This window comes from Mycothermus thermophilus (genome assembly GCF_041956435.1).
Source record: "Mycothermus thermophilus strain CBS 625.91 unplaced genomic scaffold VTJ04scaffold_1, whole genome shotgun sequence".
Lineage (NCBI taxonomy): Eukaryota > Fungi > Ascomycota > Sordariomycetes > Sordariales > Chaetomiaceae > Mycothermus > Mycothermus thermophilus.
Genome location: NW_027191427.1, coordinates 4,211,871 through 4,224,804, shown reverse-complemented (window position 1 = coordinate 4,224,804; position 12,934 = coordinate 4,211,871). Strand labels below are relative to the sequence as shown.

Here is a 12,934-nt window from a genome sequence, read left to right as displayed (position 1 = left end):
TGCCACAAAAACAATCAGTCCCTACCCTGCTCTCAACGCCTAGAACCTAGTAACTTCCCTCCTCCAAATCCTCGCGCTCGCTCCTATAATGATCGGCAATCAAAAACGCCAGCTCGAGCGCCTGCTTCTCGTTCAACCGCGGATCGCAAAAGCTCGTGTAGTTGGTGGACAGGTCGTCCTCCTCCAACCCTTCGCTGCCGCCGAGGCACTCGGTGACCGCGTCGCCTGTCAGCTCAAGGTGGACGCCGCCCAGGTAGCTGCCCTGTTCCTTGTGGATGCGCAGCGTCTGCTGCAGCTCGCTGAAGATGTCGCCGAACCGGCGCGTCTTGATGCCGCCCGCGACCGACTTGGTGTTGCCGTGCATGGGGTCGCACTGCCAGACCACGGTTCCCGCGTACTCGCTGTCCTCGACGGCGCGGATGTGCGCGGGCAGCAGCGACGCCACCTTGTCGGCGCCGTAGCGGGTGATGAGGGTCACCTTGCCGGGCTCGCGGGCCGGGTTGAGGGCGCGCAGCAGGCCGAGCAGGTCCCCCGGCGGGGTGGTGGGGCCGATCTTGACGCCCAGCGGGTTGGCGATGCCGCGGAAGTACTCGACGTGCGCGTGGTCGAGCTGGCGCGTGCGGTCGCCGATCCAGAGGAAGTGGGCCGACGTGTTGTACCACTCCTTGCGCGGTTGGGTCGGAGGGGAGCGCGGGTCGTCGAGGTGGCGGGTCAGCGCCTCCTCGTACTCGAGCAGCAGGCCCTCGTGGCTGGTGAAGAGGTCGACCGTGTGGAACTTTTCGTTCTCGGCGCCGATGGTGTGCATGAAGTTGCGCATGTCTTTGAGGAAGGTGACGGCTTTTTCGTACTTGGCTTTGAGCTCCGGGTCGCGGACGTGGCCCAGGCCCCAGTCGAGAGGGCGGTTCAGGTCGGCGATGCCGTTGGAGATGGCGGCGCGGACGTAGTTGAGCGTGGCGGCGGAGTGGTGGTAGGCCCTGGGAAAGCGTTAGAGGTGTGTATGAATCTTGCTATGAAAACGGAGAGTACTCACTTCACCATCCTGTCCGGATCAAGCTCGCGCTCGTCCGGATGGAAGCCGTTGAGGATATCGCCGCGGAAGGACGGCACCTCGCGGCCGTCAATAATCTCGTGCGGGCTCGAGCGCGGCTTCGCATACTGACCAGCCAGACGCCCGATACGCACAACCCTCTTGTTGGCGCCCCAGAGCAGGACCAAGCTCATCTGCAACAGCAGCTTGATCTTGGACTCGATGGCGTCCTGGCGGCAGTAGTCAAACAGCTCTGCGCAGTCGCCGCCCTGAAGAAGGAACGCCTTGCCGTGGGCGACATCGCGCAGGTGCTGGCGCAGCTGGACGATCTCGCGCGGGTGGACGATGGGGGGCAGCTTGCGCAGGGTGGCGGTGGCCTTCTCGAGGGCGGCCTTGTCCGGGTACTCGGGACACTGCTTGATGGGCTTGGAGCGCCACGAGTCCGGAGCCCAGTCGCGGGCCTGCCAGGTGAAGTTGCCGGTGCCGGGTATCGCCTCGCCCATCTTGACAATCTCGATCTTTGTTTGAAACATGGCGATGGATGATGGCCTGGAGGGCGGGGCCGGGGCACACTTATACCACTTGTCTTTGCAAGACTCTCGGAGACGGGACGGGAACAGGTACGGGCGAAGGCGGCTGGCCCGGAACACGGAGAGCATGCAGCGGTCGGACTGCTTGCGGTGACGCCTTTTGCTAAGCGGTGCGAGATGAAGCAGGACGTTGCAAGATGTAGCAACGAGATGGCAGGCTGCAGGGCCACCAACGCTGTGTAATGGCTGGGCGGGCGTTTGGATGGGCCGGGCTTACGGCGGACGGGAGGATCGGGAGGATCGGGGCTGGACAGGCTCGGAGGAGTGACGGTTGATGTAGTTTGGGACCTTGACTTTGGTTTTCATTGTTTCTTCCTTTCTTGGTGAAGTGAGTCAAACAAAAAACTGGAACGGGAAACTCCAAAATGGATGCCGACGGGAACCGCCAGCGTCAGTGTGACTGTGTTGGACTGGGGCATTGGCCAATGGTTTTGCTGCATTTTGCGGCTCAAGTGCCCCGCTTACTAAAAGGTGACTTTTGGGCAGTTTAGTTGTCCATGCTGCGACCCAACCCCTCTGATCCCGGTCCGCAGGCGATTGGGTGCGGGGCATCTCCCGCCGCTGAACACTGGACGCTGCATCCAATTTGCAGTGGACAGCGCCGCATCTGGATTCTGTAACTGCCTTCCATACGTGACTGCGCCTCAACTTCGACCCTCGATCCATACATTCCCTCATCCCAATACTGCAACCTCCTGCATAGTAATTCAGGTACGAGCTCTCTAACCCCAGTTCACTCCCTCCGTGCTGACCACCCGACGATCCAGGGCCATTCCCCGGGCCGGTCCGACACACCTCACCGCACACCTACCTTGAACCTCGACGCCGAGTACCATCCCCAGTCAGATCCATACCCGGCCGGCCGCTCGTACAGTAGCGTAATACATAGCCACACAACAAACAACAACAACAACAATGGCCGCCGAAGACCGCCAACCCACCACCATCCACGAGGGCGCCACGACCTCGGCCGACGTCGAGGACGAATCCGCCACGGCCAAGGCCAAGTCGGCCGAGGACCGCAAGGCTGCCGCCGCCCTCAGCAAGCTCGACGACTCCCGGGCCGACGATGACGAGGCCGCTGCCGCCGCGGGCGCCGGCAAGGTCGACACCGAGGCCGTTAAGAACGCCATGTCCGCTCTGGGTTCCGGGGGAGCTGGTGCCGGGCAGGCGACGGCGCCCAAGAAGAATGTGAAAGTTGATGCGGCGGATGTTAAGTTGCTGGTTAGTTTCCACTTCTCCTGCGTTTTGTTTATTTTTTATTTTTTTTTATTTTTTTTTCTCTATTAGATTGTGTTTTTTCTTTGCTCGCATGTGTACCATCTATGTACATAGAAGTCGTGGTGTAAACGAAACAACCCAGGCGCTAATAACTGATCCCTTCTCCCTCACCTAGGTCGACGAGCTGGAACTCTCCAAGCCCAAAGCCACCGAGCTTCTCAAGGCGCACGACGGCGACGCCGTCAAGGCGTTGAAGGCCTACCTGCAGCCTGCGTTTTAGAACCAAACCAACAAAAATCCGTCTGCCTGGGAAGGATTTTGTTGGCGTGAGCATAATAGCTCGATAGAGCTTGGGTTGCTTACTACATACGACAACAGCCAACTAACCTTCTCAGCCCGGCGCCTGCTCTGCTCAGCATGAAGGTGGACACGTGAGCAAAGGTTGAGGTTACAGGCTGTTGTTGTCAGGGGCATGAATATAAAGAGACCTGCCCATCCCTGGAGAAACAACAAGATCGGTTGGTCTCGTCGCGAGGTAGATGTTGGACAGTGCCCTCAGGGCCATCCAACTCGCCAGTGTTGGGGTGAAGAGGCGCAGGTGATGTTGCATTTGCTTACTACGCAAAACGATAAATGGATAACTACTACATACATACCGGTCCAAGGACTTATCGGCTAGACAAAATCAATGGACGAGATACCCTCACATTTCATCATGACAACCTAATCAAGTGTTGGGCAGCTAAGGACGCCAAAATAAGCTGAGCTAAAATGGCTGGCAACTCATTTCTTCATAGACTCGACCATCCGAGATATGCGAACATTACCATCATGACCCGTCGTCGACACACACTACGACACTAAACAATACTCCATACACCACGTTATCATGAAAAGTAATTGGTGACTGTAGAGGTATATGCGCTTAAGCCAAGTTGGTACTCAAGAAAACAGCAGCACCACCGCAACATACCGCGGCATGCAAGTAAGAGGGAAAAAGAACAAAATGAAACATGCAGCTCTTTCGAACATGCACTCCAAGCCCCCAACTCCAACCAAACAACCCAACTCCAACCACCTTCCTCCAAAACATCATCAAGCCTGTTGCTCCGGCCCATCCAGATTCGCCAACGGCACGTACCCTTCCCCTCCCCTCTTCCGTCCCTCCCATCCTACCACCGCACCCACCGCATCTCTCACCCACTCCGCCACCCTGCCCACCACTCCCACCCTCGCGGGCGCCACCTCCTCCCCGCGTCCCTCCGCCTCCAGCTCCTCCATCCACCGCGGCCTCTTCCACAGCTTCAAAAACAAGCTGCTCGTCACCACGCTGACGCTGCTCGCCGCCATGGCCGCGCCCGCCATCATGGGGTGCATGTGCCACCCGAGCGGCAGGAACAGGCCCATGGCGAAGGGTAGTCCGACGGCGTTGTACACGCACGCCCAGAGGAGGTTGAGTTTGATGCGCCTAAAAATACACCTCGCCAGGTCCAGCGCGGCGGGCACGTCCATGAGCCGGTCAGGGCGCATGAGCACCACGTCGGCCGCCTCCATGGCCACGTCGGTGCCGCTCGACATGGCAATGCCCACGTCGGCCGTCGCCAGGGCGGGGGAGTCGTTGATGCCGTCGCCGACCATGGCCACCACCGCCTTGCGGGCCCTGCGGCCCGTGTGGAACGGCGTCGATTGCAGCTGCCGGATGATGGCTTGCTTCTGGTCCGGCGAGACGCCCGCGTACACGTCGTCCGGGTGGATGCCCACGGCCGCGGCGACGGCGAGCGCGGTGGATTGTTGGTCGCCCGTCACCATGGCGGTGCGCACGCCCATGCGGTGGAGCGCCTGGATGGCCGCTGCGGCGCCTTCTTTGATGGTGTCGGACAGGCAGAGGTGGCCGGCGTAGGTGGAGTCGATGGCGATGAAGATGTTGGTTGTTCCGGCGGCGCCGCCGGGTTTGGGGGTTGAAGTAGAGGTGGTGGAGCTGTGAGCGGCGTTGACGCGTTCCGAGGCTTCGACGGCGGATTCGGGGACCGTGACGCCGTTTTCGCGGAGGAAGGCGACGTTGCCGATCAGGACGGTGTAGCGGATGCGCTCGGCCGAGGTGGCGGGCTCAACGCGCGCCGTGATGCCCTTGCCGACAGCGGCAGAAAAGTCGCCGACGCTGCCATCCAGCGTAGCATCCGGAGGGAGGCCCGTCTCTTCCTTGGCGGCGGCGAGGACAGCTCTGCCGATCGGGTGCTCGCTGCCCATCTCTGCCAGGCCGACAATGGTCCACCATAGACGGCGACGCCAGTCGGTGTCCTGCCAGGGGGACGCCAGGGTGGCTTTGGCAACGCTCATCTTGCCGTACGTCAGGGTACCCGTTTTGTCCAAAACAACGTGCGTGATCTTGGTTGTTGTCTCGAGCGCCGCGCCGCCTTTGACCAGGATGCCGTTCTCGGCGCCGACGCCGGTGCCCACCATGACAGCGGTCGGGGTGGCAAGGCCGAGAGCGCACGGGCATGCAAACACAATGACAGAGATGCACAACTTGACGCACACCATGATCTTGCCGCCGCTCGTATCTTCGAGGAAGATCTTGGGAGGATGTGGAAGGACGTGGCTGAGCACCATCCACACGAAGAAGGTCAAGAAGCCGAGGACCAGAATGACCGGGACGAAGTAACCCGCGAGTAAGTCGGCCAGGCGCTGGATGGGCGCGCGATTTGTCTGGGCATCCTGGACAAGCTTGACAATCTGGCTCAGTTGCGTGTCACGACCAGCCCGAGTGACGCGGAAATCAACACGGCCATGGCCGTTGACAGTGCCGCCGATCAGGAAGCTGCCCTTGGTCTTTTGGACCGGCATGGCCTCGCCCGTCACCATGCTCTCATCCACGTACGTCTCGCCGCGGACAAGCACGCCGTCAGCTGGAATTTTGTCTCCCGGACGCAGGATGACGATGTCTCCGACCTGGATGAGCTCCGTCGGGATGACGCGCTCTTCGACAGCGTTGCCCTCGAATGGCTGCTTCGGATCGTCGACCGGAGCGTCGCTGTTCCATCCCTCGGCCGCCTTCTCGGCCGCGATGGGATCGGCATAAATAGTAGCCATGGACGGCGCGAGGGACATGAGCCGCGAGAGGGCCTTGGATGTCTGACCCTTGGCACGGTTCTCAAGGAAGCGGCCGAGCGAGATGAAGCTGATGAGCATGGTGCTCGTGTCGAAAATGGTGCTTGGCCGGGTGTGCGGCGGGAACACGATGGAGACGAGCATGGCCATGACGCTAAAGAAGAAGGCACATGAGGTGCCGAGAACCACGAGGACGTCCATGGTCGGGGAGCCGTGCTTGAGCGACTTCCAGGCTGCCACGTAGAAACGTTTTCCAATACCGAACTGGACGGGTATTGTCAAGACCATGCAGACAAAATCGCCAAGGTAGAGTCCGGGGCAAAGCCGGATCGCGCCAAAATCCAGCGGCTTAAGCCACATGGGAAAGATCATACTAATCAGGAACACCGGGAGCGCGAAAGAGGCCGAGACATAGAATGCCCTGCGCCACTCATTGATCTCACGAGTTTTGGCCAGGGACTCGATCTGAGCCGTGTTGTCGTCGTTGTCGGCCACCAGGGCGTTCACGCCTTCAGCCTCAACCGCCTCAACGATGGCCCTTAGGCCCGTCACATGGGCCAGGTGAACCACGGTGAGGCGAGCGGTGCTGAGGGTGATTTTGGCGCTCTTGACTCCAGGGAGCGAAGTCAACTTGTCCTCGAGCTTGGTCGCATTGGCGGCATCTAGGGATCCATAGAGTTTGAGCTGTGCTGTTGAAGTGCCGGTGATGTGATCGGCCGAGTCGAATACCGTCGACAGGATCTTGGCATCAAACCCGCGGTCCTCGATGATCTCGACAATCTTTTCCGCAGAGAGTTTGGCTGGATCGTGGGTGATAACGGCCCGCTCCGCAAGCAGGCTGATGTTGAAGCGGAACAACCCGTCAACCTTCTTGAACCCTTCCTCCACTGCCGAAGTACATGCACCGCATGTCATGCCGTCAATGGCGACGGTTGTAGTAGCTGTCGTCGGGCCTTTTGGTCCATTTGCGGCAACACTCGGTTCGGCCTCCTTCTCCTTGCTCTCAACCACCTCCGCGTCAAATCCCCTGTCTTCTATGATCTCGCAGATGGTAGCGGCGGTCAAGAGCGCGGGGTCGTGCTCGATGACGGCTCGTTCGGAAAGCAGCGATATGCTAAAATGCTTCACTCCGGCGACGTCTTTGAACCCTCCTTCCACCGCCGAGGTGCACGCGCCGCACGTCATTCCCTTGATGCCCACTGTCGTTACCATTGTCCGGGGGCCGTCCGTCGGGAAAGCTCCGAAGGACTTTCGAGGAACAGCGGGCGAGGGCAGGTCTGTGGACAAAACTTCGGCGTCGAATCCTCGGTCCTCAATGATCTCTCGTATCCTGTCGGCCGAGATGCGCTGGGGATCATGCATGACCACTGCGCGCTCCATGACCAGGCTGACGGACACGCTGCCGACGCCATCGACGCCCTTGAAGCCAGCTTCAACGGCCGAGGTGCATGCGCCGCAACTGAGACAGTTAGAAACAAAAAGAGCGCAGCGTGCGACGGCGGGCTCTGGGAGCAACACTCACGTCATGCCCTCCACCTTAAGCGTCGTGGTGGCCATGTGCGCTGTGGGCGCGGCCAGCGAAGGGACGGTGATACTCGGAGGAGCCATCTTATCTCGTCCTTGGTAACCGCGGTTTTCAGTGCTCCCCCTCCCCTATCTGTGTGCTTCTCGCAAGGAACGCAGCCCAGCGCAGCGGGCGCACCGGTGCGACGTGAGAATACTTGAGTTCGCTTGGTCGTGAGAACGCTGTCGCTATGAGGATACCATTGGCGGAGCCATAGATTTCGTGCTTCAGAGATTCGGGATATTCGGAGGTGTCTGGGGTTTTTGGTAGGTGTTGCGCAGAGGAATTGTCAAAGCTAAGATGAAACCGAACAGCAAGCCAGCTTCCAGCGATGGCTTTCAAAGTACAAGAGAAGAAGGCGGTCGACAACAAGCTCTATGGAATTATAAAAAGAAGAAAAGGAGGCAAAGGACCCGCGACACTAGCGCAAGTTGTCGATGGACAACGAAGCCAAGATGACAGGACGGGGAAGATGCGAAACATGGTCGCTTGGCGCCGGCAGCGGCAGCGGCGGAACCCCAGTTTGTCAGCCACTTGGGGAAAAGCGCCCGGGCGCGCTCGACGAACACAGGGTGGATTGCGGAGCGTCGATAAAATACAGTGTGTAGTACAGTGTGCGTCTGCCACTGGCTCCTCCACTGCTTGCATCATAGGCTCTTTTCGAGTTCCTCCCTCAAGTGGACGGAGCATCCATTCCGATAGGTATTCAAAGATACACTTTATCCCGCTTCACTGCAAATTGTGGCCATTACTGCCAACCCGGTTTGTGAGGTTAAAATTGGGTCCCATATTTTTGAGCAGTTTTCGTCATCCATTTTTCCCGTCGTTGCCCACCTCTCTTGAGACGGAGCAGCGGGCAAAAGTTGGGATGAGGAGGTGGCTGTTTGGAGCTTGTTTGTGCACAAGTGTTTCAACCGGCCAAGCAGTGCGCTTCTCACTGCCGAGGAGGAGTTCGTTCTCGCAGCAATCTATTTTGGAAAATTCCGGGTGGCCATGTGTCCTCCAAAGTGCCATGGTTACACTGCTTCAATAATTGACTCTTAGTCACCATCCCAAATCGATCTGAGTCCTCCATACGGAGGATGCGTTCGGAATTCGGGAGGCTCGGGAGGCGCCGAGTGGATTTGAGAACAGAGGGTAGCAAAACCTGGATCAGATAATACCATAGAGGTAACCAGCAGCCATCCTAGAAGAGCCTTGAGTCTGTGAAATGCCTACTGCGAACTCGGAACCTGGAGAGAAACGGATGGATACCCAGGATGGAGTTTCCAGTGTTTCGTCCATTTGGCTGCCCAGTGCATATGATGGAAAACACATCTGAGGCAGATTGATAAATTTAGACTTGAACACACATCAGACGAAATCCGGCTGTGCCCCAAGTATGACAGAACTCAGAGCTCTGATGTGAGCAGACCGGCTGCTGTGACGGCTGCGGGGAACGGTGGGACACAGACCGGAAGAGGCAAGTCCTGCTCCGGCCCGTTGTGCTTCCGGTAGTGAGCCACACTGTGTGGCTTGTTTAGCCGCAGATGTGGCGTAGATTGATCCTCTGCGTGGGCTGGCTCAAGCTTATGCCTCTCAGCCTTACACCGGCCCGTGCCTAAACTGCCCCACCTCTCCACGCGAGGCTGCCAACCACCACAACGTCACCGACACAGATACTACGAGTAACTTCAATCTTGACCCTTCATCAAACCGGTTGTAGGCGTCTCATTACCAAACAGCATTACCATCTGTTCCTCTCGAAATTCTCCTCACAGACAAGATGGAGGAGACCAAAGCTCTGAATGCTCTTGAGGTGCGACAAACAGCCCGACGAACCCCTCTATCCATCCCACTCCAGTTCTCCTTCTCATCCTCATCCATCTCCTCCAAAACACCCGTTGATTGACTAACCCCCTCTCAGCCGTTCCTGGCTCTCACCAAGTCGGCCACCTCCCCTCGGGCCGCCGCCGATCTCATCACCCGCGCGACCTCGGCTCCCAACACCTACCTCTTCACCGAGCTCCTCCAGGCACCCCAAATCCAAGCCCTTGCGGGGACCGAGTTCGCGCCCTACCTCACCCTCCTCGACATCTTCAGCCATGGCACCTACTCGACCTACCTCTCCACCCCCAACCTCCCCGAGCTGAACGACGCCCAGCGCCTCAAACTGTGCCAACTCTCCCTCCTCACCCTCGCCAAGACCTCCTCCCCGGGCCACGATGCCCCTGGACTTGATTACCCCACCCTCCAGAAAGCCCTCGACCTTCCCACCCGAGAAGCTCTCGAAGAGCTCGTCATCGGCGCCATCTACGCCGGGCTTCTCAACGCGCAGCTCGACCCCAAAGCCGCCCGCGTGCGGGTCAACAGCGTCGCGCCCTTGCGGGACGTCGCGCCCTCCGCCATAGGCGGGCTGCTGTCGAGCCTGCAAGCCTGGGCCGGACGGTGCGAGGAGACGCTGCGTTCGCTGTCCTGCCAGATGACGCAACTTCGCGCGGACGCGGACCGACGCGCGGCCAGGGCCGCCGAGCGGGTCAAGGAAACGGCGCGGTTGATGGAGGAGGAGAAGAAGGGTGGGAAACAGCCCTCTCTTAGCAGACAATCATCCTCGAACATTGCTACCTTTGGTGGTGGTGGAGGAGGCCCTGCTGCTGCTGCAAGTCTGCGCGGTAGCGGCGGTATTGCGGCTGCCCAGCAGCAGAGACATTTGTCTCTGCTGGGCCCCCACCAAACCACTTCCTCCTCCACGTCCACCAACTCCAACACCATCATCACCACAACCACCAACGAGACAAGCAACATGCTGATGGTTGGTGTCGGCAGCAGTTCCCTCCCACACGTCGACAGCAACAGCAACAACGACATTACCGACGCAGCCTCAGCTGGGACGACGGACCTCCAAGTAACTTCTAACGCCAATCAGGTCGGGGGAGGAGCAACAGGAGGAGGAGGACTCGACAACGAAGCCGAAGTGGACATGGAGGTCGACCCGGAGGATCCCGCGACCGGAGCCACGACGACGACGAGCCGCCCGAACAAGCGCAAGTTGGACAATCCGTGAGCCAGGATAAGAGCATGAATTAGCTGGGGTCGTTGTTGCTGGTGTGAGGACTGGTTTGGTTGGTCCGGCTGTTCGTAAGGATGGGGAGGAAGCAGGGCTCGTCTACACGTCGGTAGGGAATGGGAGGATTCGTGGGACGGGACATACATGCATTGGCGAGAGGTAGGTAGGGATCTAGCATAGAGGGTTCAGGACGGCATGTAGAAGGGGATGGCTGAAATGGGAACGGATTCATGACGCCTTGACTACGTGGCCGCCGACGGATTACTTGTGTCGAGCTTTCGGGCTTCAATCTTGAAGGTAAACGAGCCGGTAGCTTGAGGTTTGCTCGGAGAAAGGAGGTCCAACTCTGCCTCAGAGGGCCTATCAATCACGGAAGAAGGGCTTCACAACGAAAAAAGAGGCGACCCAATCACCGCAGAGAAGAGAATAAATTCGACAGACACTAATGCCCGACCCGAAGGCGAAGAAAGAAAAAAGGTACTACTCCGAACATATCAGAAAGCCAACAGAAGGCCAACAAACAAACAACCCAAACCAAACCAGCCAGAGAGCGCCGTCCCTCGAAAACACCTAAATACCGCGCCTGTACCCGTACCCTGCCCTGCAGTTCTGCCTCTAATAGAAAAAATAAAATTATCCCATCCCTTGCACCGTGGACAGAAAAGAACAAAAAAGCAAGAAAACACACCCCGTGCTTTGCGCAAAAAAGTATTTTACCTTGGTCGTGACGGTCGTTACTTGATGTAAAAATAAAGATTTTCACGTTATGCTTGTTTCAGCCCGCTCTACGGTCTTCCCACCATGCCATTCCCCCCTCCCCTCTCCTGAGTTAATATCTTCGAAGGAGAAGAAGAGAAAAGGAGAGACTCTAACTCATAACGAATCAGAGCCTCTTCCCCGGCACGAGGATGAACAAGACGCAGAGCGCGGCATCCACAAGGATCGTCACGGCCAGGACCATGAGAGCGCGGCGGGTGAGCAGCTTGCGCACGTACGGCTCCCGCACGCGCAGGAAGTTGAAGGGGGTGTACTCGCTGAGGCCGATCAGGGCGAGGATCGGGTCGAGGCAGTACTGGTACGAGGCGAGGCAGTAGACGCCAATGGTGAAGGGGAGGATGACCTGGACGGGGATTAGATAACTAACAGCAGATGGGGGAGGGAGAGGAGAGAGAAAAAAAGAACATACCCAAAGCCGGGTCATCCTGTCCTGGTTGAGGAAGATCAACACAAACGCCGTCCAGAAGCCGCCGAACATGGCCACCAGCCCGATGATCAGCCGCAGGACGAGCGTGGGCGGAATCAGGTTGCCGAAGGCCTTCATGCGCAAGAAGCCCGGGAACGCGTCGCGCTCCATCGCCTGGAAGACGTAGTCCTTGGCCACGTCAAACACCTCGGGGTCGTCGCGGCCAAACTCCTCAATGGCGGTGGTCACGTCCTGGACGATCGAGTTGGGCAGGGTGATCTCGCGCTCGGCGTTGGGCATGAGGTACGTGTACAGAATCTTCTCGGCCGAGGCGCGGATGTCCTGGCGCGCGACCGTGTGCGGGGGCGAGTTGGAATCCGTGTTGGGCCCGCGCGGGGTGCTGCTCAGGTTGGGGCTCCCGGGCGACGAGTGGCGGTCGGCGCGGTCCTCGCGCAAGAACGCCGACATTCGCGCGTCTTGGTCCCGCTCCTTCTCCGTCTGGTACATGGAGGGGCCGGCCACCGGGTGGGTCATGTCCCCGAGAGCTTCCAGGATGCCCGAGGAATGCTTGGAGCTCCGCTCCGGGTCCGGCGTCCCGATAAGAACGGACCGGCGAAGCTCCCGGACGTAGTGCCGGCAGAGGGACATGTGTTGGGCAACATCGAGCCTAGAAACGGTGTCAGTTACGAGTGCAAACGGCAGGGAAAGTGAGGGGGACGGACCAGAAATCAAGGTAGTCAACGGATCGTTGTTGGTCGCGCATGTAGATGTAGAAAGAGAAGAGATCCACGGGCGGCAGGGTGCGCCGGCTGAGAACCTCAAAGAGCGTCGGCAGGCGATTCCGAGTGTAATCGGGTTGGGGAGTCGGCGTTGACGTCGCCGCCCCGGCTGATGCATGTTGGTCGGCCATCTTTGAGTGGATTGGTCGAAGTGAAGTCTGGTCTGGGGAATTCGATGTTGAATGGAAATATCGAAGTCGCGGCGGCGGTGGTAGAGAATAGCTTTATTAATGTCTCGAGAAGAGCTGTGACAGCGGTCGGATTGAATACGGTCGGTCAATCAGCGAACTCCGTCGGTGTCACAATGTTGTGAAACTTTTGGTCAGTTTCGGCCCTGAGGAGGCTGGAAACGAAAGAACGTGGACAGGCGCACAGCGCTCCGTGGACACAAAGAATGGCGGCGGTTGAATCGGCAA

At 58.8% G+C, this 12,934-nt stretch overlaps 9 protein-coding genes across 9 annotated transcripts; 4 read left to right on the top strand and 5 right to left on the bottom strand.

The window, feature by feature from the left end:
• Positions 1-46: 46 nt before the first annotated feature.
• Positions 47-1,560, bottom strand: VTJ04DRAFT_1579 (uncharacterized protein; the record flags this gene model as incomplete). Its single annotated transcript, XM_069359281.1, has 2 exons — positions 47-974; positions 1,031-1,560. 2 exons carry the CDS (start codon positions 1,558-1,560, stop codon positions 47-49), a joined length of 1,458 nt encoding a protein of 485 aa, XP_069224187.1.
• A 554-nt stretch (positions 1,561-2,114) lies between these two features.
• On the top strand, positions 2,115-2,494 carry VTJ04DRAFT_1578 (uncharacterized protein; the record flags this gene model as incomplete). The annotated part of the gene is made up of 3 exons (XM_069359280.1): positions 2,115-2,233; positions 2,321-2,328; positions 2,385-2,494. 3 exons carry the CDS (start codon positions 2,115-2,117, stop codon positions 2,492-2,494), a joined length of 237 nt encoding a protein of 78 aa, XP_069224186.1.
• Positions 2,495-2,532: 38 nt separating this feature from the next.
• On the top strand, positions 2,533-3,118 carry VTJ04DRAFT_1577 (uncharacterized protein; the record flags this gene model as incomplete). Its single annotated transcript, XM_069359279.1, has 2 exons — positions 2,533-2,841; positions 3,014-3,118. The coding sequence occupies 2 exons, from the start codon at positions 2,533-2,535 to the stop codon at positions 3,116-3,118; spliced, it is 414 nt and encodes a 137-aa protein (XP_069224185.1).
• Positions 3,119-3,286: 168 nt separating this feature from the next.
• VTJ04DRAFT_1576 (uncharacterized protein) lies at positions 3,287-3,853 on the bottom strand (the record flags this gene model as incomplete). The annotated part of the gene is made up of 2 exons (XM_069359278.1): positions 3,287-3,513; positions 3,781-3,853. 2 exons carry the CDS (start codon positions 3,851-3,853, stop codon positions 3,287-3,289), a joined length of 300 nt encoding a protein of 99 aa, XP_069224184.1.
• An 80-nt stretch (positions 3,854-3,933) lies between these two features.
• Positions 3,934-7,554, bottom strand: VTJ04DRAFT_1575 (uncharacterized protein; the record flags this gene model as incomplete). Its single annotated transcript, XM_069359277.1, has 2 exons — positions 3,934-7,405; positions 7,469-7,554. 2 exons carry the CDS (start codon positions 7,552-7,554, stop codon positions 3,934-3,936), a joined length of 3,558 nt encoding a protein of 1,185 aa, XP_069224183.1.
• A 1,721-nt stretch (positions 7,555-9,275) lies between these two features.
• VTJ04DRAFT_1574 (uncharacterized protein) lies at positions 9,276-10,553 on the top strand (the record flags this gene model as incomplete). The annotated part of the gene is made up of 2 exons (XM_069359276.1): positions 9,276-9,308; positions 9,417-10,553. The coding sequence occupies 2 exons, from the start codon at positions 9,276-9,278 to the stop codon at positions 10,551-10,553; spliced, it is 1,170 nt and encodes a 389-aa protein (XP_069224182.1).
• Positions 10,554-10,572: 19 nt separating this feature from the next.
• Positions 10,573-10,788, bottom strand: VTJ04DRAFT_1573 (uncharacterized protein; the record flags this gene model as incomplete). Its single annotated transcript, XM_069359275.1, has 1 exon — positions 10,573-10,788. One exon carries the CDS (start codon positions 10,786-10,788, stop codon positions 10,573-10,575), a length of 216 nt encoding a protein of 71 aa, XP_069224181.1.
• Positions 10,789-11,001: 213 nt separating this feature from the next.
• Positions 11,002-11,284, top strand: VTJ04DRAFT_1572 (uncharacterized protein; the record flags this gene model as incomplete). The annotated part of the gene is made up of 2 exons (XM_069359274.1): positions 11,002-11,033; positions 11,104-11,284. The coding sequence occupies 2 exons, from the start codon at positions 11,002-11,004 to the stop codon at positions 11,282-11,284; spliced, it is 213 nt and encodes a 70-aa protein (XP_069224180.1).
• Positions 11,285-11,439: 155 nt separating this feature from the next.
• Positions 11,440-12,649, bottom strand: VTJ04DRAFT_1571 (uncharacterized protein; the record flags this gene model as incomplete). The annotated part of the gene is made up of 3 exons (XM_069359273.1): positions 11,440-11,676; positions 11,743-12,406; positions 12,462-12,649. The coding sequence occupies 3 exons, from the start codon at positions 12,647-12,649 to the stop codon at positions 11,440-11,442; spliced, it is 1,089 nt and encodes a 362-aa protein (XP_069224179.1).
• Positions 12,650-12,934: the final 285 nt, after the last annotated feature.